Genomic DNA, 21,948 nt, shown 5'->3' with positions numbered 1-21,948 from the left:
CCACTCTGGCAAGACAGTCCACAGGCAGGTAGGGTCTCAGGCTGCGTACCAGATGGAGCTGGTAAACAGCTGCCCTGGCCACAGAATTAACATTTGTGGGAGATTTTCTTGATTTGCTCTTATGTTTGCTATAACCAAATGTTTAGGTGCATATTTTTCGTGTCCACAAATGACATGAAGAATTATGAGACGCCATTTGCTCACAGCTCTAGAAATGACTTAGCAGTCATGATTTTGGGGAGGACAATATATTATTATGGATTATGTAACTAGGATTAGCTAATCAGTGGGATTTTAGCTAAGCAAAAATCTTTGAGTATGTCATCTTCGCTATGGTGCTTTGGATTGGGGCTCCTGTTTGCAAGAGGAATCGCCACAATTTATTTTGAAAGACTTCCGACATTAACATGAATATAAATTCCTGGCTGTCATGTTTGAGACAGAGTTGTCAGACTGGGCCTTTAGAAAAGCATTTCCCCCCTTCTGGTAAGCTTTAGTTCATGTGTCAACTATCTTTCATCATGATTCCTATATACTGCTTTATAGTGTAATAGATCAGGCAGTTTGTGCATTTTCATTCTGTTTTGGGCTTATTTCAGATAGATTATATTATTTATCTTCCTATCCCCACCTCAGGACTCTTAGCTGTGCTTTAGTAGTTTCAGAATTTTAGCTAGTGATTTTGGTAGTACGGCTGCTCCTAGATATTAGAACCTGGAATTGAATTCCCCCTGAATTTTGTCTATTTTCTTGTGACTATCACATGACTTACTCAAGCATGGCAAGGTAATTCAGTTTTTACTCAAAGTTCATGTGGTTTGGAGAGAGAGTTGAAAATTGATCACTGGATTGGATTGATTATTGCATTGATTAGCTGCAATAGGAACACACACACACACACACACAGGTGATTGGGAACATGGGTCGAAATAGTAATGTATTACTTCTATTAATTTCAACAGAATTTAAAACTCTCCACATGCAGGTCACCCACAGCTATCTTTACTGAATATTTTTTATTGATTTGCTAATATTGTTCCAATAACAGCCTCATTATAACAATGCCAATTTTTAAAAATAATGTTTAAAAAATTGATTTTCCAATAACGCTCACCCACATCTATCTTATCCCATTGCTTAGAAAATAAAAAGGCTGATCTTATGGGACAGATAACACCTTCCTTGCACTAGTACTGTATGGGAAAATATATTTTGTGCTTGGTGTTCTGCAGAGGGGAGGCAACCATTTTTAACATTATAGAGGTGGCCCACTTACTTCCATCCAAGACTTACAGGGTGTTATTCCATATACTGCCCTCTAGCCACCACATTCTCTCCTGCTTTCTCTCTGCATCTCAAAAGGTGGGAGCTCCTCATTGAAAGGAGGAAGTACCTAAGGTGGCTCCATAGCATTGAGGCTTAATGTCATTTGGATGGCCACTCCTCTGCCAACCCACTTGGTCACTCCCTTGGGTCCAGCTCTCTGCCCTCTGGACTGCTGTCTCCCTCTCCAGGCTCAGATGCTTCTTGGGGTCCCGAGTTCATTTTTTGTACCCTGCTAGGACCCTTCCTAAGGTGGTCCAGCTGTAACTCCCCAATCTCCTACAGTTCTTCCTCAGGATCTAACTACCCCCACCCACCCAACGACCTCTCCATGAGACTCATGACACTTGGCACATGGTCATCAAGCCCTCCTGAGTGGGAACCAATCCCAGCAGGTCTTGCAATTAATGCCAGATTTAAAAGAAACCAAATACAATCCCCACTTGACAAGAAAAATATGAAAGCACATTATAGGTCTCCTATATGTGATGTCTGATGAGGGGCGGATGAGTGTGTGGGTTGCAGAAAATGTACTCATGGTCCAAATAAGGACACCTCCTGTCACCTAATTAGGCCTGTGAGCTAGAGGTTCCTCAGGTGCTAGAGGAGCCTTTCAGTTATCCAGTTCAGCCCAAACTGCAATGCTATGAAGTTACAGCAGCTTCACTGACACTTCACAGAGTTTGGAAGGAGCAGCTATTGCATAACATGCTCACATATTGCTATATCATCCCTTCCCTTCTGTTACAGGATCATAAAGGGGATTATATTGTGACAGAAGAATAGGGCTTCATGAATGGCATTTCCAAATTGGAAGTTCTAACTTTTTATTTATTTTCTTAAATCACAACCCCTTGCTGACCTGCATTTGAATTTTTTTTTTGTTGCTAGCATTTTCACCTTTCAGCTGTTAATGCTGACCTTCTGAGTCTTCATTAATACACTTGCAGTTATTATATCCCTGCTTAAGTAGAAAACATTGTAACCAAGCAACAGATGCTCCATTAATTTAGGAATTAGGACAGTCTATTTTGGCTCCCCTTTTCTTGGTATACGAGCACAAAATTTTTCACTTTGATGAATGAATTGCTCTGTTTATAATTTTTATTACTAATGAACAGAAGTGTTCAATAAAAATGACATGACAAAAATGCATGACATTCACTTTTTTCATGTCGAAGTAAATGAACCCTCTGTTTTAGTGATAACAAATTTTCAAAGTTTATATTTGGGAGTTCTTAAAACTAGTTTGACTACCAATTGAGACCAAAACTTTTGGTCATAAATTCAAAAACAGCTTAGTTTTGTTAAAACAGAGAAGGAATCTGAGAAGGAAAGGGTAAGTCCGAAGTTCATATTCATGAACAGAGCTGATTGCATGGCATGGCACATTTAGGGCAGATCCACACCATACATTTAAAACACATCCAACCCACATTTAATGCACATGACTTTCACCAGAGAATCCTGGGAACAGTCTTTTAGTAATGGTGCTGGGAACTGTAGCTATGTGTTCCCCTAGCTTCTTTGGGGAAAGTTGTGTGTTTTAAATGTGGGATGGATGTGTTTTAAATGTATGGTTGGATCTGCCCAAATTGTCTCTGGAAATTATTCCTAAGGCAATTCTGATTAGTCATAGTAGAACGGCCAAAAATCCTTTTACTACTTGATGTATTTAGGGTTGGCCCAATGTATTTTGATGCTTGAAGCAGGAAACAAAATGGCGCCCCATTCCACAGACAGACTGGAGTAGCAGTTAAATCTTACTCCATCAGTCATGATGAGACATCTGCCTAAGGACAGCAAGCTATGTTAGGGGGCACAGGGCAAGTCACATAGTTCACGTAACACTGTCCTTCAACACCTCACTGCTGTCTGCTTCTCTGTCTTATGGTACAGTGAGTGGCGGATGTACAAAGCAGCAATGGGGTATTGCTGGTGTATATTTGAGTCCCCTGTAATCTGCACAATAGTAAGGGTGGTGACACATCTTCTCAACTTCGTCATTGCATCCCACTAGTTTACATGCAATGACACCTTCCCCTCCTCTGAAAATTGTCTATGATGCAAATGTGAGGGTCGGTGTGGCGTTTGTCCGTTCTTTTGGAAATGTCTGTACAGGAGGAGAGAAAGAGTTAACAGGTAGACCAATAGAAAAGCCAGAGGCGGAGCCTACCTGTTTTTAAAAGGCTTAGTCAGAGGTTTAGACAGTTGGAAAAAGCAGCTGGGAAAGCAGTTGGCAGACAGATGGAAACAGAGAGACAGTTAGTGCAGTTGGTTCTTGTGTGAGGGGAGGTAGAAGAGTTAGAGACAGGATAAAATAAGACTAAGAGGGTAACTGTGTTTCGAATGCATTTAAAGTTTATTTGTGTTTGCAATAAAATATAATCTTCATTGTTAACTTGACAACCTGAGACTAAGTGATTTACCAGGGAGAACCTGGTTGGTGGCAGCGGATTAGTAGTGTATGGGTCAATAGTCTGTGAAATAACCGGGGGCTCCGTATGAACGCCACAGTTAGGAACATCCTATTCCATGAAACATGGTTTCTGGCCTAATGCGAGGAGTAGAAATCACAGTTACAGAATGTCCTGCCTCAGTTTACCTCGCTATCTGCTGCTGACACTTAGCCATGATTTCTGGCTCACAGATGGGGATGGAGGCGAGCAGGAAGATGGGAAAAGCACCAGGGTCAGTAGACTAGAGAGCAGACAGGTTCTGGTGCTTAATGTAATGGGGTGCTTGTTTGGCTCACGCATTGCAGAGTTAGTTGAAACTCCTTCACCAGGAGCTATAAACAAAGATAAGAATAACAATAATTGGACAACATTGTTATCGCCTCTTGAAACCACCAAACCATATAATATGTAAAGAAAAGTGCATTGAGGAAATCTAAAAATGCAAATCAGGGAAATAAATTGTTATACATGCTGTCAAACTATGGAAACACATGGAATGTTCATTAACAGATGGTCAAGGTTTTACTCAAAAAAACGTTTAAAACCTCAGTGCTTTTACATTTTACAAGCCATTATCTCCACTGTGAACGCACACTCTGTCTGAAGCCCCATGCAACCGAGGAGACACCCATTAGAAGAACAAAACTGCTACTGACCATTAGTGGCAAACACACTAAGCAGTGAACATGAACCTCAGAAAAACGTATTATTTCAGCAAGCACCAGAGACTGTCTATTTAACTCACACATCAGCTACAAACTTTAAATAACAGACTTTATCCCAGCTCTGACCCTTAAAACATCTTCTGCTCTTTTAAATAAGCTATATTTATTTATCTATATAATTTATATTTAGCTTTTTATAAGGCCCAGGCTAATTATTTTCTTGCTTCCACAGGACAATACAAATTTTGTTGCCCTTCATCCTGTCTTCTTACTGCAATATTATTGTGGGGTTCTTGTTATTTTAAAAAAATAACAATTGCATGTAATTGTTGTTAGTTGCTGTTTAGAACTAGCTGTGTCTGCTCTGAGCAGCTTTTGAACTGCAAAAAGTGGTATAAACAAAATCTCCTCTGCCTGAGATGCAAGTTTAGTGCCATCAATGCTGGAATTTGAGGATGTGATTTTGGGTGTCAGTGATGCCTCTGTCGCCATCATCCCAACTAGATCCTGAATTACTGCCATGCCAAGCACATAGAAGGAGAACCACACATTTAGTTTTGCAAATAAACAAAATGCCAATAGCTCCCTTCTGCTATTTCTCCCTAGCAGGTAGTATTGGGAGCCTTAAATCGAAGGGTGGTATCCAACTGCCATCAGTGCAAGGGGTTTTGCTTGTTTTAGAAGAAGAAGAAGAGTTTGGATTTGATATACCGCCTTTCACTCCCCTTCAGGAGTCTCAAAGCGGCTAACATTCTCCTTTCCTTTCCTCCCCCACAACAAACACTCTGTGAGATGAGTGGGGCTGAGAGACTTCAAAGAAGTGTGACTGGCCCAAGGTCACCCAGCAGCTGCAGGTGGAGGAGCGGAGACACGAACCCGGTTCACCAGATTACGAGTCTACCGCTCTTAAACACTACACCACACTGGCTCTCTGGTTTTAACAGAACTTTCCCCCATCTCCTTCTCCACTGCATGCTCTGCATCCCACCCTCAATCTTCTCCAGAGCACTGGGGAAATGCTCATAGAACAGATTTAGGAAATGTGCAACAGGAGGAGAGGGAGCAAAAAAATGCCACTGAGCAAGAGGAAATCCTTGTATTGATGGAATGTTCACATAGTACTATGTTAGATACGACCCTATAGCTTTAAATCTGGAATATCCTTGTAGCCAGTCAGGACTAAGAGTTAGGTATTCCTTGACCTATTCTCCATGAACATGCCTAACCTTTTATGCTACTCCCATTTTCAAACCCATGTAGCTAATAGCTGATGCCATCTATTGCGTCAGTGCGTTTTTAAAATTAATTATGCTTTGAACACTCTGAAAATACTGCTTTCACAAAGTAGCCCTTTACACTTTTCAGGTGCTGATTCAAAAATAAAGAGCATCAGTAAGTCTCAAGCACTTGAAATGACCTTCATGTTGTATCCACCTCGTGGTCTCAAGCTTATAACTGCAGCTGCTCCCAGGTCAACCTGGCTGAAGCCAATAGTTGATGGGGAAGATGGTTACAAATATTTAGGTAAGATTTTATATATAAAATCAGGCTCTGAATATTCAAAGGTTTTTCTAGTAGTGTTGTATGCACATCTGTATTCATACCTCTGTTTTGATTAGAAATTGATGTAGTCTGTTTAGATGCAGTTAGTATTTTACAGGCTTTTCAGCAAAATCACTTCCTGGAGACATAAGGGGACAAGCAGTTTCTTGAATTTGTTTAAAGGATAGTATATCTTTATAAATATTTGAATTTCAGTTAGCAGAGGAGTTGGGGCAAACTTTTAAATTTTCACTGTAAGAGGGAATCATGCAGAAGAGCATTTGTTCTGAAGATCTCCACACATGTATGATGCATAAAGCTGGATTTTAGAAGGCGGCCAGGGTACAAAAGAGCATATCACCATGGTTGCTAGTCACCTGTGTACAGGTCATGCTTTGTAGTGCAGCAAAACCCTAATTCCTTTGCAATATGTTTTGGTGGTCTAAAACATGCAATGGGTGAGTTGCTTATTGTTTCATGCAAGCATTTCTGTGCCACTTACTGAACCCACAAAGCATCTCACAAGAAAGCGATGTAAAACGACAATAATTAACACAATGAAAGGTACTTTTCAGTAAGTATGCACCCTTGTATGGAGAACTGGCCTTTATCACACATTCTTTGCTAACATGACAATCCATGTTGGGCTTTTGCAAGGTGTCCTTAGATTGCACTACGTTTTGAAGAATGCTTGGAAACTATAGGTACTTTCAAATGCTGCTGCTAGGCTGCAGGTGAAGGCCTACAGTTCAGAGAACATGACAGAGAATAGCAGTATCATAATAAACTCAGGCAGCCCACATTAAGAGCTGCATGGCTGGTGCTGACCTGTGACAGGCCTTTCTCAATGTGGCTCCTCACTCATGGAGATGCATCTGTCACAGCCTTACAATTTCATTTCATGTTAAAGACATTCTAAACTAGGACTGCACTGTGTGTTTTCTTCCACCTCATTCCATTAATTTAATGTTTGTATTTCTTTTCATAAGAGTGATGATATAGCCGTCACAAGTTTGTTGTGTGATGTGAGTTAATATTGGGAGGAGATAGGTATTATAGTACCTCAGGTGCAACTAATTTGCTGGAAGTGTTTTGCTGCACTTTCTTTACATAATTTGAACAATTAAAATTATAAAATGAGCTTTATTTGAAGCAAATTCCTCATTAGGGATGCTTCTGAACTGCATAATTTCCTACCTTGGAATACAGATTCTGAAATGACAGCAATTCCTCCCAATAGTTCTCTGGCTCCCATTGTAAGTCTTATTATGGATGGCAGGCATTTTGGGAAAACAACAGATCCCAGACCCCTTGAGACCACTTGTTGTAGCAATGTTACAAACATTAGAAAAGCCTTCCCCAACTTGGTGCCCTCTAACTAGAACCCCCTCCTTTCCTGAACATTGACTATGTTGGTTGAGCTTATCAGAGTTGTTGTCTAAATCTGGAGAGTACCAGGTTGGGGGAAGCAGCATTAGTGGAAGTGGACGGGAGAATCCTTTCTTCCCATAGGCATCAAGTTGGCCATTGTGAGAACAGGATTGTGGACTAGATGGACGACTGGCCTGATCCGACAGGCCTCTTCTTATAGTCTTTTGTCTCTCAAAACAAGAGTCATGAACCTTTCTCTGCTTTCTCTCTCACCCTTAAACTTGGCCTGGTGGGCTTTTACTAACACTGTTTGTGGACAGCAAGGTTTTCTTCAGAAAGTAGTTATAGATAATTCCACCCTAGATGACTGGATAGTGTATCTTTTTGAGTTACAGTGGTTATTAAACTAGTTGACAAGAGAACTGCAGGAGTTGCCTTGAAAAGAGATTAGTCTATTAAAGAAAGTCTTTCTGTAGCACAGCAACTGCTCTCCCTGTAAACATTTTTGGAAAGATAGCACTGGGCATTTGTTATATGATCCACTCTTGATACTTAAAAAACGCTGGCACAAGTTACAGACTTTCTTTTTGTGTTTCTTGAATCTGCTCTGATGACTTCAGTAAACTTTCATCAGTTGTGTGTACAACAAACAATTGGATTTTATTTACAGATTTCTATTTTGTATTTACAGAGAGAGCATTTGGTCTGATTACTTGAAATGCAAGTCTCAGACAGGGATTAGACATTGCAAGAACTGTGTTTCCTCTTCTTATCAAACCAAGTCTGTCTCTTAAACTTTTTGTTTTTTATCACACTAGCTGTGGTCATCAGTGGGCGCATTCGGTTGATTATGTTCTCATAAAGTCCAATTACGTTTCCTGTTTCTAACAACATTTCCCCCTTTAATAAAGCAAATTCATGGGAATCCAGGATATGAATCATTTTTTCTTGGACCTGTGCATTCCATTTTAACCTTCTATTTCCAAGAATCAGATATTCTGTTTCATCCAATAATTTAGGAAAGGCAGGAGAAAAGTATAATGTCAGAGATAACTCAAGTGGAAAGTGGTCACTTTCAGCTCTGGGAATTATCCTGAAGGTATCTCGATTAACTGGCACATTATTAGATGTTAGGATATAATCTATGGTGCTAGTAAATCCTCTGGGGGAGATAAAAGTAAAATAACCCTCTTGATCCCCTTGGCCATGCCCATTGCATAACAAAAGGTTATGCTTTATTATAAGTTCACAGAGATGTTTCCCAGCACGATTAGAGGTGGTGTCCATTGCTGCCCTCTGACAGATTTCAGGTTCGTCCTCCAAGTTTAGACCAGATAATATTGTATTTTGTGGGGAAACAAGGCCGATCCGGGCATTGAAGTCACCTCCCAAGATAAACCGAGGGTTAGGTGACAGAGAGTCTATACTTTCGAGTAGTTGGTCAAGTTTATCCCACTATGATCTCAGTTCCCCACAAGACTTTACTGGAGGTATATACAGTAATATCCAGTATTACAAAACTAGTGTTGCATTATCAGTACACTGTGGGTGGAATCCAGAATTGCCCTTGTCCGTATGAAAGGGCTCCTCCCATTTGCAGAAGGGACTGAGCTCCTGTGGACATTCCTACTGGATGAAGGAGAGGGGAAGGGATTTTTTTTTCCTGGTCTCCTTTTTCCTCTTGAAACCTGCTGTACCACCTACCACACTGTTCTGCAAGGTCCCACCACTCTCCAGAGCAGACTTCGGGAAGGCTCAGGCACCTGGAGGGGGAGGGGAAAATGGTCTCAGTAAAAAAATGGCCTCCTACTCTTCTTCTGTCCACAGTGTCCGCAGTGGAGTTTCTCTTACAGGAACTCTGAATATAAACGTGTGAGATTTTTGCCTGGTTACTATTCATTGATTGCCACTTGTGGGGAGAGTGGAGGAGCAATTTGACAGGTATTATGAGGGGAATGTTGAGGAACAAACATGAAGCTGCTGCTTATAAAGCCCAATTCTGATTTCAGTGTGTTTGCCAGTTGCATACACTCAGAATTATGTCTTGTTTCTATCGTGCCGAAGATACTGCTTGTATATTTACTCTGCTGTATACGGTGGCACTTCTGTTTAAATTTATTTTTTATTTGTAATGCAGTATGTGGATTTCCTTGTCAATTACACATGGCATTTGGTTGTTAATGATTTTCACTATAAACCATAAAAACCATGTTGCAGCCATACATTTATCAGATTTGCTCCGGTAATCAGTCTTTGAGGCAAACTCAAAGCGGAATCCTGCAATGCCAATCTCAGAGGTAGTTTTAAGGGAAGAATATGAATTCTTTTAGTTCCTGGCTTTCTTTGTTGAGAATGACTTGTGAAGACAAATATTGATTATCTTGCGGGGAGAGAGAAGTAAAGTTATAATAAGATTAGAAAAATAATTGAGCTATTTTTCTAGAAATGAATTAAACATCATAAACTAAGCATTGTAGAGCTTTCCCCTAAATCAAATTTAGCTTTTAAAACATCTTAGCAAATGCGACGATGTTCAACATCCCAGATTCAACATTATACTTTTATTAAAATTAATACAACTTTAAGAAGGGGATTACCTAAACAGAATAATTCATTACTTTCCTTTGTTATCCTATTTCCAGTGGATTGCTGGAAAGGAGGGAGGGAAGGCAGTTGCTAAGAATGTGTTAGAGGTCACTTTTATGAATACTAAAAATGGGTGCTAGAGGCTAACAGCCTAAACCCACTTTCCCTCAAGGTATAGGTGATCTAGATAGGGGAAATCCCCTTAATATTAGCATTACTAATCAGCAGAAAAAAGAAGGCAGTTTTGCAGTTTGAATTTGGGCAGAGCCCTGAGAGGTTTTTTCTGGGGTTGGCAAAAACAGACATGCTAGAAGTGCCGTTGATCTTCGAGGAGCTAATGTGGTGTGTGTTGCCTAGAATGGGAAGCTGCTTGTTTCAGATTGGTTCTGAATCAAATTTGATTTGAGTGGGCCTCTGGGCAAGGTTGAAAAGGTTGAAAATACCCAACCCAGAGCCACCTATCCTGAACACCAAGGACGTAGAAAGGGGTGGGGGGTGGGAGTGCAGTCCACCCTGGGTGTCACCTTGAGGGGGTGACAAAATGGTGGCACTGCCTTCCCCCCCAGCTGTAGGGCAGCCGGGGCCAGGAACCCCATCCTTCCCTAAGGGCGCCGTCAATCCCATCCCTGGATGAGGTGCACTGTGGGGCCTCAGCTGCCCTATAGCTGGGGGGGGGAGGCAGCGGGCAGACAGCGATCTCTCCCTATGGGCACCGTGCACCCCATACTGCCCCTATGGGCGGTTCACCCCACCCCTGGGTGTGCAGCCCCAGGTGCCCAAGAGGCTTCCTCTGCCGCAGCTGAGCACTTCTTCAATTTCTGCCAAAATGTGCTGGATCAGAGTCCAGGTGTATAGATCTGCACTCTTACACCCAAATCTTACACCTGTGATTCTAACAATCGGAACTGGCATGCATTACATGAAAACAAAGGACTGATGAAACTCTACATCAATACTGGCAAAAGCTAGACAAACATCCTCCTAGTCCAGAGAAACATAAGGGCACCAGAGGTCTGAACCTGATATCTCCTCAGTGATGAAGTGGGCGGGGCAAGAACAACCACTAAATCAAATTTCAGAACTACCAGCAATCCTGAGGCTTTAAAAAAAAATAAATTAGTATTTTCTATTTTTTTCAAGCACTGAGAAAAACATATTCATTTGTGAAAGTATGCCATTATGATTCTGGTGAAATAAGAGTAGTATGTCTCTCCCCCTTCTGAGACAACTGCTTCCTGACTAATCAGACAGAAGAACAGCTTCAAAATTGCAGTCAATTCAATAAATTTAGGAATGTCAAATCTGTGATTCATTCTTGTAGTCTTTGGAACAGAAAAACAACTGATAAGATTGATTTCCACCACTCTGCTATTCATTTGATGGAACTGCCATTTAATTTGAGCTTGGAAATATATTTAGTATTTACTGCAGGGCTATATAATGATAGCCTATATATCTGAAGAGAAAAAGTTGCTGGGTTCCTTGCACCTGATAAACACATCTATAAATATAATACTGTGACATCCTTGCCTCTTCCCTCTTTCTGAGACGGAAGCATGCAAATAACCTTGTATATTCCTCAAAGTGAAATGCATGTTACATTTGTGGTACCATGGAGAATACCAATACCTCCCATTTTCAGTTGTTATCTCTGCCTTGTTCTTTCCTAAGGATCTTACAGCTTTGCCAGAGATTAATTTCAACATTATCATGATCAGAAAATTATATACTTTTCAGTATATTAGTGCATTCCATTTTGTTTGCTTTTTAAATAAATAACATGCAAGTTTGTCTACTGGGCATTTACCTATCTTGAATTGTGTAGAGATAGATACATAGGAAGAGCAAACAATAAAGATCACCTTGCCTGTCCTGCAGATTTTGAAGGTTCATACAAACTATTTTGTATAACTAACAGGGCTTTTAATCAGTAATGGAGGCCTAACTAAATAAATTTGCACTAACTTCTTTTTAAATGTTGAAATTCCTAATGATAAAATCTGTGGCATGGTATGGTATTTGTTCCTGCATGGGTTGAATGGGAAATGTTCTGTCATTACAAGTTGAACTATACAGTGTTTTAAAAGGTGAGTTACAAAAAATAGCAATGGCAGACCATTTACATTAATATGTATGTGTGGCAGAATATATGCCAGAGTCCCTGTCACTCTGCTTTTCAAGGCTACATCTGATATTTTTCTGTTACAGTAATAAAAACTGCAGCTGTTGCTAAGCAAATGGAATGAATTACATTTACAAGAAAGTTTTTCTGAGTGAAAAAGAAGATAGCTCAGAGGAGCTGTATTGTAAGCTCATGAATGACTTTATCATTTTTATTTTCATTCCCCAACTGGACTAAGGCAAGGTGATCCTTGGACTCTTCAAAATGGTGGATTTGGGTCCAAAAGAAGGGAAGCTGGAAAGCAGCTCTGTTTTAAAGCTTGAAAAAATGCTGTGTCCAAACAAACCAGCCTCTTGCTAAGTTTCCAGTTCCTTGGGCTGGGAAATGGTCTGTTAATCATATAGCCATCTTATAAAAATAGCCCTGTGATCTTGCTGTTGCCACCGTTCCTTAGCAATTGTGTTTGCCGAAGGAAATTTAATTTTTATATAGGTAATTAACACTGTTGATTCTCTTGCTGGCACCACAGATTTTGCACAGGAAACAGCTTGTTTTGTTTCATTTCCCCCCTTTAAAAAATATATCAGATTCCAGTGTTACAGCAGATATTTGTTAGTTCCCATGCAGCCCCAACAGCACCACCAAATTACTAGGAGGCTTAGAATCATAGAATCATAGAGTTGGAAGAGACCACAAGGGCCATCGAGTCCAACCCCCTGCCAAGCAGGAAACACCATCAGAGCACTCCTGACATATGGTTGTCAAGCCTCTGCTTAAAGACCTCCAAAGAAGGAGACTCCACCACACTCCTTGGCAGCAAATTCCACTGTCGAACAGCTCTTACTGTCAGGAAGTTCTTCCTAATGTTTAGGTGGAATCTTCTTTCTTGTAGTTTGGATCCATTGCTCCGTGTCCGCTTCTCTGGAGCAGCAGAAAACAACCTTTCTCCCTCCTCCATATGACATCCTTTTATATATTTGAACATGGCTATCATATCACCCCTTAACCTCCTCTTCTCCAGGCTAAACATGCCCAGCTCCCTTAGCCGTTCCTCATAAGGCATCGTTTCCAGACCTTTGACCATTTTGGTTGCCCTCCTCCGGACAACCAAATCCAGATCCAGTCAGTATTAATGATGGGTGAGTTTCCCTTAGCATTTTTCATAATTCATTATTCCCCCTCCCTTAACTCCCCCACCAAGCTTTCTTGGGGGAAAATGGGGTCCTAGTATATGGAAGCACCTGTAGTTCATTAGTACAGCACATGGTTTGTGCAGAAGGTCTTAGGTTCAGTCACTTGTACAGTATTCCTAGGAGAGAAGTCTGCCTGAGCCTTGGAGAGGTGCTGCCAGTCAGAGTAGATAGTATTAGCTTAGCTCAGCCTTCTCCAGATGTTTTGGACCAGAACTCCAATTAGCTGCAAACAGTGTGATCAATGGTTGGAGATGATAGCAGTTCAAACCATCCGGAGGGTGGTTGTGGGGGCTGGGCAAATAGTTTGACTTATTTCTGTAGCAGTTAAACTATTTTCTGGGATGTGACTCCAGATTCCAGGTATGAATCGATCTGTGGGTTGTGTGATTTGCATACAGAAGCTGTGGGAAGCTCAGGGAATTAAAGTCTCCATCTACATTTTGAAACAAGATTACAAGCTGACATTTTCAAAGCACTGCTTTTAACCACTGGTTTCAAAATTGCCCTGCTTTTTGTTGTTGTTGTTTCTTAGAATTCCCAAACAACTCCATGTACAAGGCTTCTTTCTAGTGCTTTATATGTGGATTCATGCACTTGGTATGATAAACATGCTATAACTGAAATTTTAAAAGTCGTAACTTTCGGTCGTAACATTTTTATCATACCATGGCCACAAATTCACACGAAAGGCTTTGGAGACTTTAATTCCAGTGTTGACAAAATCTAAATGACAACATTGTGAATGGCTGATTGTCATTTTGAATTCCTTGGATCAAAATAGACACATTTTCTTCATTAAGAACATTACAGTCTAAAACTTTACGGGAAGATTTATAATCACTGAAAGGAGAAAGTAATCTTCCTTTTGTCAGCGTATACAGCCAGAGAGACTCATTAGAAAGTTTGTGTTAATGGATGCTCACTGCAAATATTGCAGTAGTTTGTTTCTGTTACGACAAGACACCCCAAAGGAAGCATGAAATTCTTATCAATGCCGCCATATAAATACTAATTCTGATGCACTTTACATTTATATAAGGGTTTCTGTTTGTGCAGAGCATCATAATGTAAGAAACAATCAAGATCAGCCCTCCCCTGCTTTGTGTCACCAGCTGAGTGCCTTGATAATAATGCCATTTGAGATTGTTGTTCTTTCCCCCCCAATGCTAATATTAGCACAAAATGTAATCACAATTATTTCAAATACTAATTGCATGCTCTCTCTTTTGGCAATTGAAAGTTGTCTTTGAAACATGCTTTATATAGGTTTGGATAACGCCTGTTAATAAATGGTTTGGGTCAGCAAGCAGTCTTTGCATGTTCTTCTGGTACAGTAGGTTATGATGCTCACCACCCTTCTGAATCTCCTTTGTTCCCGGGGATGTGGATACCAGCTTGGGATCAGCCTGAGCCACAGAATGGCCAAGAGAATAGGGCTGGAAAGAAATTATTGGTTAGCTGCTTGGCAGATGTCAAGGCAGTACAAACTACTGGAACTAGGGCAGCTTTGCAGGATGGACAGAAGGCCTCAGTACTTCAGAGTTATGTGCAAACTTGTCCGTAGAGATTAGCCATGTTCTTTCATTTGCTGTACTTCCTATTGGATTGCATCAGAATTTTAGCACCCAAAACTATATAGTAATAAATTAGGTAAAGGTAAAGGGACCCCTGACCATTAGGTCCAGTCATGACCGACTCTGGGGTTGCAGCGCTCATCTCACTTTATTGGCCGAGGGAGCCGGCATACAGCTTCCGGGTCACGTGGCCAGCAGGACTAAGCTGCTTCTGGTGAACCAGAGCAGCGCATGGAAACGATGTTTACCTTCCCGCCGGAGCGGTACCTATTTATCTACTTGCATTTTGAAGTGCTTTTGAACTGCTAGGCTGGCAGGAGCAGGGACCGAGCAACGGGAGCTCACTCCGTCGTGGGGATTCGAACCACCAACCTTCTGATAGGCAAGTCCTAGACGCTGTGGTTTAACCCACAGTGCCACCCGTGTCCCGTGCGCCACCCAAAATCTCAAAATGTGAAGGTGGTTAAAAAATGGCCACCAACATCACAGCTTCAAACTCTTATTCAGAGATCCAGAATTATCATTTGCATTTTTTTAAAAAAGGCTGACATAGAATTTATGATCTACTCAGTGCTAAAGTTTATCATTGGGGAAACAGACGAAAATGGGAGATGCAACACCCAACATATGGGAGACACATCTACTCAATGGCAAAGTTTCTCATTGGGAAAATATAGAAAGAAGAGGCATACAAAAAATAGTGTATTTATGTATGCATGCCTGAACTGGCCTGAATTTTTTGTTGACTTTGTGCTAGAACAAGTGATAATATATACAAGATACTTTGGCATAAGAACTGCACTGGAGCCAAAGTCATGCCTTGCTATTCTGTTCCAAATTATTTGCTAATTAGTGCTACACAACCTATCACCTTATTTCTTAATAAATAGAGATCTTATCTTGCATTTGAGTTGCTTAAAGAATAACAAGTCTTTACTTTTTTTCTCCTCTTGCTAATACATTCTAAATGCTGTGTTGTGTCCTTACTAAGTGTTGAATTTCCTTGTAGATATTCTATTAAGATTAATAGAATTTTAACATTTTTTCATTTATACATTTTCAAATGGATTGCCTTTTCAACTATATAAAACAGCCACCTTTTTTTAGCTTAAGGATCAGCTCACTCTTCCCGAATGAGGTGGCTAGTTATGGATTGTCACAAAAGTGGATGTGGTTTAAATAATACTGCAATATATCTCACCACAGTGGAGGAGACAATATTAGAGACCTGTGTCTAGACTCTTTCTTTGTTATTTAAGTGACTTTGCTAACACATGAGAAGGGAGTTTGATCACATCTGCCATATGCAAGAAACCCTAAGCGTTTGGTGGTGCCTGCCTTGTGTCCCAGAGGTGGGTGGTAGGTTATTGCTTTGTTGTTTCTCTTTATTTGTGCCTTTATCTTGTGAACCACCCTGAGTTCTGTTGATGAAGGGTGGAATATAAATCAAGCAAGCAAGCAAACCAACAACCAACCAACCAACCAAGAAGAAGAAGATAGGCAATAGCTTGCATTGAAAACTGAGTGTGTAAATCCCAGCAGAAGTTCCAAGGCATCTCAACCATCTCATGGGCTTACATACCCCGTGTCACAGAAGGCTAAGGATATACATTAGCTGCACGTTTTATGTTGTAAACCACCCTGTGATCTTCAGGTGAAATATATACATTTCCTGATCGCCTCTCTTAAGCAAGAACAGAATAGCAACAGGTAACTTCTGATTCTAGCAGATAAACTAAGTCCAGTGCCATCTAGTGACGAAACCATATAATAACACTATAGATAAATGTACACATAAGGGTATAAAAGGTAAAGGGACCCCTGACCATTAGGTCCAGTCGTGACCAACTCTGGGGTTGCGGTGCTCATTTCATTTTTTTGGCCAAGGGAGCTGGCGTACAGCTTCCAGGTCATGTGGCCAGCATGACTAAGCTGTTTCTGGCGAACCAGAGCAGCGCACAGAAACACCATTTACCTTCCCGCTGGAGCAGTACCTATTTATCTACTTGCACTTTGATGTGCTTTCGAACTGCTAGGTTGGCATGTACATCTACACACCCACAAATGATGGACTTGCCATGGTGTGTTGTGGAAGTGAGGCTCGCCTAGGAGAGCTGGTGAGAGAGGAGCAGTCAATGGATGCCCTCTGCACTGGAGACGGGGTGAGAGAATAGCTACTGTAGATGGCTCTCTGGGGATCTGGGAAGAGGATCTTTATATATTTATTTTATATCTTGCCTTTCTTCCCCAAGAAGCCCAGGGCCACACATAACAATTGATAAAACAATTAAAAATCAATTGCAAACCAGATGCAGATTTGGAAATATCTCCACTTGACAGGCTTGTAGAAAGAGGAAGGTCTTCTGTAGGCATCAAAAAGACCACAGAGATAGCTCCAGTTTCATATTAAAAGGGAAGGAATACCAAAGGGGAGGTGCCGCAACACCAAAGGCCTGAATCCTACATTGTGATAAGATGATATCTGCTAGAGAATTGTTCTCGCAGAGAACAGTGACCTGTTGTGTATATAAGGGGAAGAGACAATCTTTCAGATAAGGTAAAGGTAAAGGTACCCCTGCCCGTACAGGCCAGTCGTGTCCGACTCTAGGGTTGTGCGCCCATCTCACTTAAGAGGCCGGGGGCCAGCGCTGTCCGGAGACACTTCCGGGTCACGTGGGTAGCGTGACGAAGCTGCTCTGGTGAGCCAGCACCAGCGCAGCACATGGAAAGGCCGTTTACCTTCCCGCTATAAAGCGGTACCTATTTATCTACTTGCTCTTAAGGGTGCTGGAACCGAAAGACGGGAGCTCACCCCGCCTCGGGGATTCGAACCGCCGACCATGCGATCGGCAAGCCCTAGGCACTGAGGTTTTACCCACAGCGCCACCCTCTCTTTCAGATATCTTGTTCCAAAGCTGTAAAGAAATAGTTTTGTAGCCTCTGTGAGTAGAGGCTGTTATAAGCAGTGGGCACATGTATACGCCAATGGCATCCAAGAGTGCGAAGTGGGGAATTGGCTAATGGAGTCTTTGACAGAGAACCCGCAGGCAGCACACTGCCTTGCTGTGCATGGTGTGTGGGAAGCAAGGCCAAAATTTGACGCCTCACCCAGCACTCACCCATTATCTAGGCTTTGAGAAGGAGGTGGGTGGACTTTAGGATCCTGTCAGAGTCCTCACACCTCCTTGCCAAAGACCAGCGCCTTGCTTAACCGGGTTTTGGGAAGGCATCAAATATTTTTGGGGAGAGCATCAAATATTGTTGAGGGCATGGAAAGGCCTGAAGGGCAGCATGCACACTGGACTACCCTTTTGTAGGAGGAATATTGGTGTAAGGGAGAGAATCCTCTCTTTCTCCTACTGCTGCTAGCACATTTTCTGCCTTAATATTAAGGGGAAGAGTTTGGGGGAAAGATTAGACCCCCTTTTTGTTGTTGTTGAAAATTGATCTCTAGATCCTATTCAGGACTTACAGCAAGCTGTTTTCCACTTCATTGGAAAAACAGCTTAGTATGTGAAACCCACTTAGAAATTGAAACGTCTTTGTATTCTCGCATCAAAGTCTGATGAACAATTTATTCAATTGAACCCTAAATACCTGGTAAGAATTTTAACTAATTCACAAATTTTACTTCTCACTTATCTCAAGTCTCTCTCTCTCTCTCTCTCTCTCTCTCTAAAAGAGAGAATAGAAGGTGGTAACAGATTATAACTTCATAATTGTAACTAGAATCTTTTATGCAGTTCTGTTAGGTTTTCCACACATACTGCCAAAAGAGGTTTTTCAGTCTGTGGCTTCTTCCAGTTATGTCTTCCATCTGTTTCCTTTCCTTTATTCTTTCATCATTCTGGTTTCTAGCTTCCCCCTTTGGCTTAGGGTGCCTTTTACAGAGACTTTTTTGTGTTAGAAAACTGCTAGCTTGGGCCAAGATCCCACATAGTCCAGCACTTTACCCCATGACACTCTTCAAACAAATGTCCCTGGAAATTTGCAAATCAGATATAATAACAGTATCTGCTAAACAGGGGGGGATTGCTACAGAATGTGAAGGTTCCATTTTTTAGATATCGTGATGAATCTGCACTGATTAGACCCATCGTGCATAAATGTGTTGTTCTTTTTTAAACCCATCTAACCTACTGCCTATCACAGCAACCGGGGGGGGGGGCAGCGGCGGCATGTCAACCATATTATTAATGTATTGCATGAAGAAATGCTTCTATTTTGTATGTTTAATCAGTCTCATTGGATGGTTGTGGTCTAGTGTTTTGAAGGACATGTGGTTCCAGAATTGGCCTCCACAGTCACTTACAGACTCATTGTTAAAACTGTGTTTTATGGAAGACAATCTTACTAGGCTACGAAGATCGCCAAAGAAGAAGAAGAAGGAAAAGAGTGTTTTGAAGTACTGAACACTGAATATTCCTTATTCACTTTCCCATGCCATTCTTATAAAAAATATTTTAAAATGGTGCATCCTCCTAGTTTCTTTCCTCATAAAGTAAAATGGCACCAATCCCACTTAATATTATTGGGGAAACTGCTGCGTCTTTGAATACAAATGTTATCTTCAATGTAAATGCTTAATGACACATTAAAGAATTCTAAAAGATTAGTGAGGAAACAGCCACCTTTACAGAAGCCATGCTGATTCTTCCTAAGCAAGGCTTGTTCTTCTGTACTGTTTCAGGACCAATCTGGTTGCTTTGGCCCACAAGCCACATTAGTTTCACTTCAGAGCCTTAACACAGTGTACATTCCCGGGATGACCTTAAAATGACACTTCAACTGTACTGGTAAATCACAACTATCTGGACATATCTGCAATTTTACTTCACAATTTTCTTTTTGTGAAGAACAAATTGACTGCAGACTTACATATCCACAGTTCAGATTTGCTTTTGTTTGAGAGCTCTATCATCAGCAAGAATGTACAGGGGGAACATATTCATAGCCACTCACAATATTTGGACGCTCAGTTTCTGAAAGCTGCAATTTTATGTTGCTACATCTTCATTTCTGCTGAGATGATTACTTCCTCACCAAGATACAGGATGTCTGGCCTTTTAGCAGTTAGATGGAATATTTCCTTTTCTGGTGGATAGCCGCATTTAAATGGTTGTAGAATGGTTCTATGACTTCCTGTTTTGCTTTACATCTTCATGGGAGAAGTATTCCTGAAGCATTTGAAGTGAGGACAACCAAACACTCTTTCTGCTCCAACTGTGCTTGTGCATGGCTTTTGCTCTGCTCGACTCAGGTCAATTTTAATTATTTAGAGTTTGCTGTCACAACATGGGCTCACTCGTTTTCTATGTTTGGAGAATCTCTCCTGCCCTCTAGTTGTCAGCTTTTCTGCTGCATCATTCCTTTTTTTTCTTTTTCTGTGTCAAATAGTTTGATGATAGTCATTGCATTAATAGGGTGTTCTCTGTTAATTTTGCAGTAATATTTATGCTTTTGGTGGTGGTGTTTTTTGAGTTGCTTTCTCAAGTTTCCTAAAACATTATATTCAAAATAGCTCATGGAAAAATCAAGGATAACAAGTTACTTTAAGATGCATCTTACATTGACTATGGGGACTAAAGTTTATATATTCTCTCTCTCTCTCTCTCTCTCACACACACACACACACACACACAGGGCTAGTGGTGGCATAGTGGGTTGTGGGTTAGGCTAGGACCTGGGAGACCAGGGTAGCCAGCAAGCTCACTGGATTACGTTGGGAGAGTAAACCTGTCCTCACAGGATTGTCAAGAAGGTAAAGTGGCCAAAAGACTGATGCTGATGAATTGGAAGAATAAAGATAATCAATGGATCAACAATATGACAACACTCACAACTTTTGAATGGACTTCTTACAGACATAGACTTTGTAGGATAAATATGACAACATTTGGAATGAGTTTATACAGTTTATACACAATGTATCTACATCTGTAACCCCCTTTGTGCTCTTAATGGCCCATCACCTCAAGAGGAAGCCAGCTTGGCTTATATTTATTGGATCCAGGGCTTCAGGAAGGAATAGGCTGGTTTGACTAGCTTTTAAGGCTTGCTGGATCCAGGGATCAAATGCGAGTTTGGCACCCACAAACTCAAAACAACACACCACAGTAACCTTTGTCCGCATTGTCCTCAATTGAGATGGATCTTCATTTGTATGCTCTTAATATACCAATAAATCTACTGATTTTGTGTTACAGTGGGTGGACATCCAATATTAAAGGCAGCTGATATTCGAGTTGCTGGAGCTTTAGTAGCTGCATCAATGCGAGAAAGGAAGATGAAAGAACAGGAAGCAAACCAAGCTGCTGCTGTAACAGAGAACAGTGTCTAACATAGGATGCAATTCATGCCCATTTGTAATAAATGGCACCATCAATTTGATTATAAAGATACTGGATTGTAAACAAACTTCAGTTTCCTCTGATGAAAATTCCCAGTATACAATGGAAAGCATTTCATTTTTAAATCATCAGATGTAGACAGAAGATAACAGAAACATCGCTCTTGAGCCCATACTATACACTAGATTCCTATACGGTTAGAAACAATTTCAGTAGGATTTAGAAGCCTAATGTGTAAAAAAATAGAAATTAAAAAATCCCATGCTTGTTTGTTTGGATCATAATAGGCACTGTTCTTTTGTTTTTGTCTTTCTGTATTCTGTATGGCAGCGTCTAACATCAAATAAATGTGTCAGTGTTTTTTGCCCGAGAAATTTTACAGCCTTTCTGGTGCCTTTTGATCTCAAAGTTGTTCTGTGTGCTTTTCAAAACAAACTAACTTGCATCAAGCGCTTTAACAATATATTCCCCAAATCTGCAAAAAGACAGTGTAAGGTCAGTAAAGGAAAGCCTTTACCTTTCAATAGTCACTTTTCTATAAATAAATTGGCACTTGATCCTCATCAAAGAGCAAGAAATATTGGATATGCTCTCTGAGTGTCCATTGTAGTTTTTTGAGCCAACTACCTGATGGAAGTCATCACTTATATGTAAATGAACTGTCAATGGTTTGCCACTGTTGGCAATCACTGGACTGTGAAGGGTATGTCTTAATAAGAACCAAAGCTCTTCACAGACTTTGATTTACTGGAAATAAAATAGA

The 21,948-nt window shown here is 40.8% G+C and overlaps 1 protein-coding gene across 4 annotated transcripts in view; it reads left to right on the top strand.

Moving 5' to 3' along the window:
- The window catches only part of IQCM (IQ motif containing M), a 79,341-nt gene extending 57,782 nt beyond the window's left edge, over positions 1-21,559 (top strand). For all 4 annotated transcript variants that reach the window (XM_083456733.1, XM_083456731.1, XM_083456734.1 and 1 more), the window contains exons 11-12: positions 5,813-5,971; positions 21,042-21,559. In XM_083456733.1, coding sequence (XP_083312859.1) covers positions 5,813-5,971; positions 21,042-21,175 — 293 coding nt within the window. In that variant the 3' untranslated portion in view covers positions 21,176-21,559. The remainder of the gene's footprint in view (positions 1-5,812; positions 5,972-21,041) is intronic.
- Positions 21,560-21,948: the final 389 nt, after the last annotated feature.

This window comes from Podarcis tiliguerta (assembly GCF_965153285.1).
Source record: "Podarcis tiliguerta genome assembly, chromosome: 9".
In the NCBI taxonomy this organism is placed as follows: Eukaryota; Metazoa; Chordata; class Lepidosauria; order Squamata; family Lacertidae; genus Podarcis; species Podarcis tiliguerta.
This window is presented reverse-complemented; position numbering and strand designations above follow the sequence as displayed.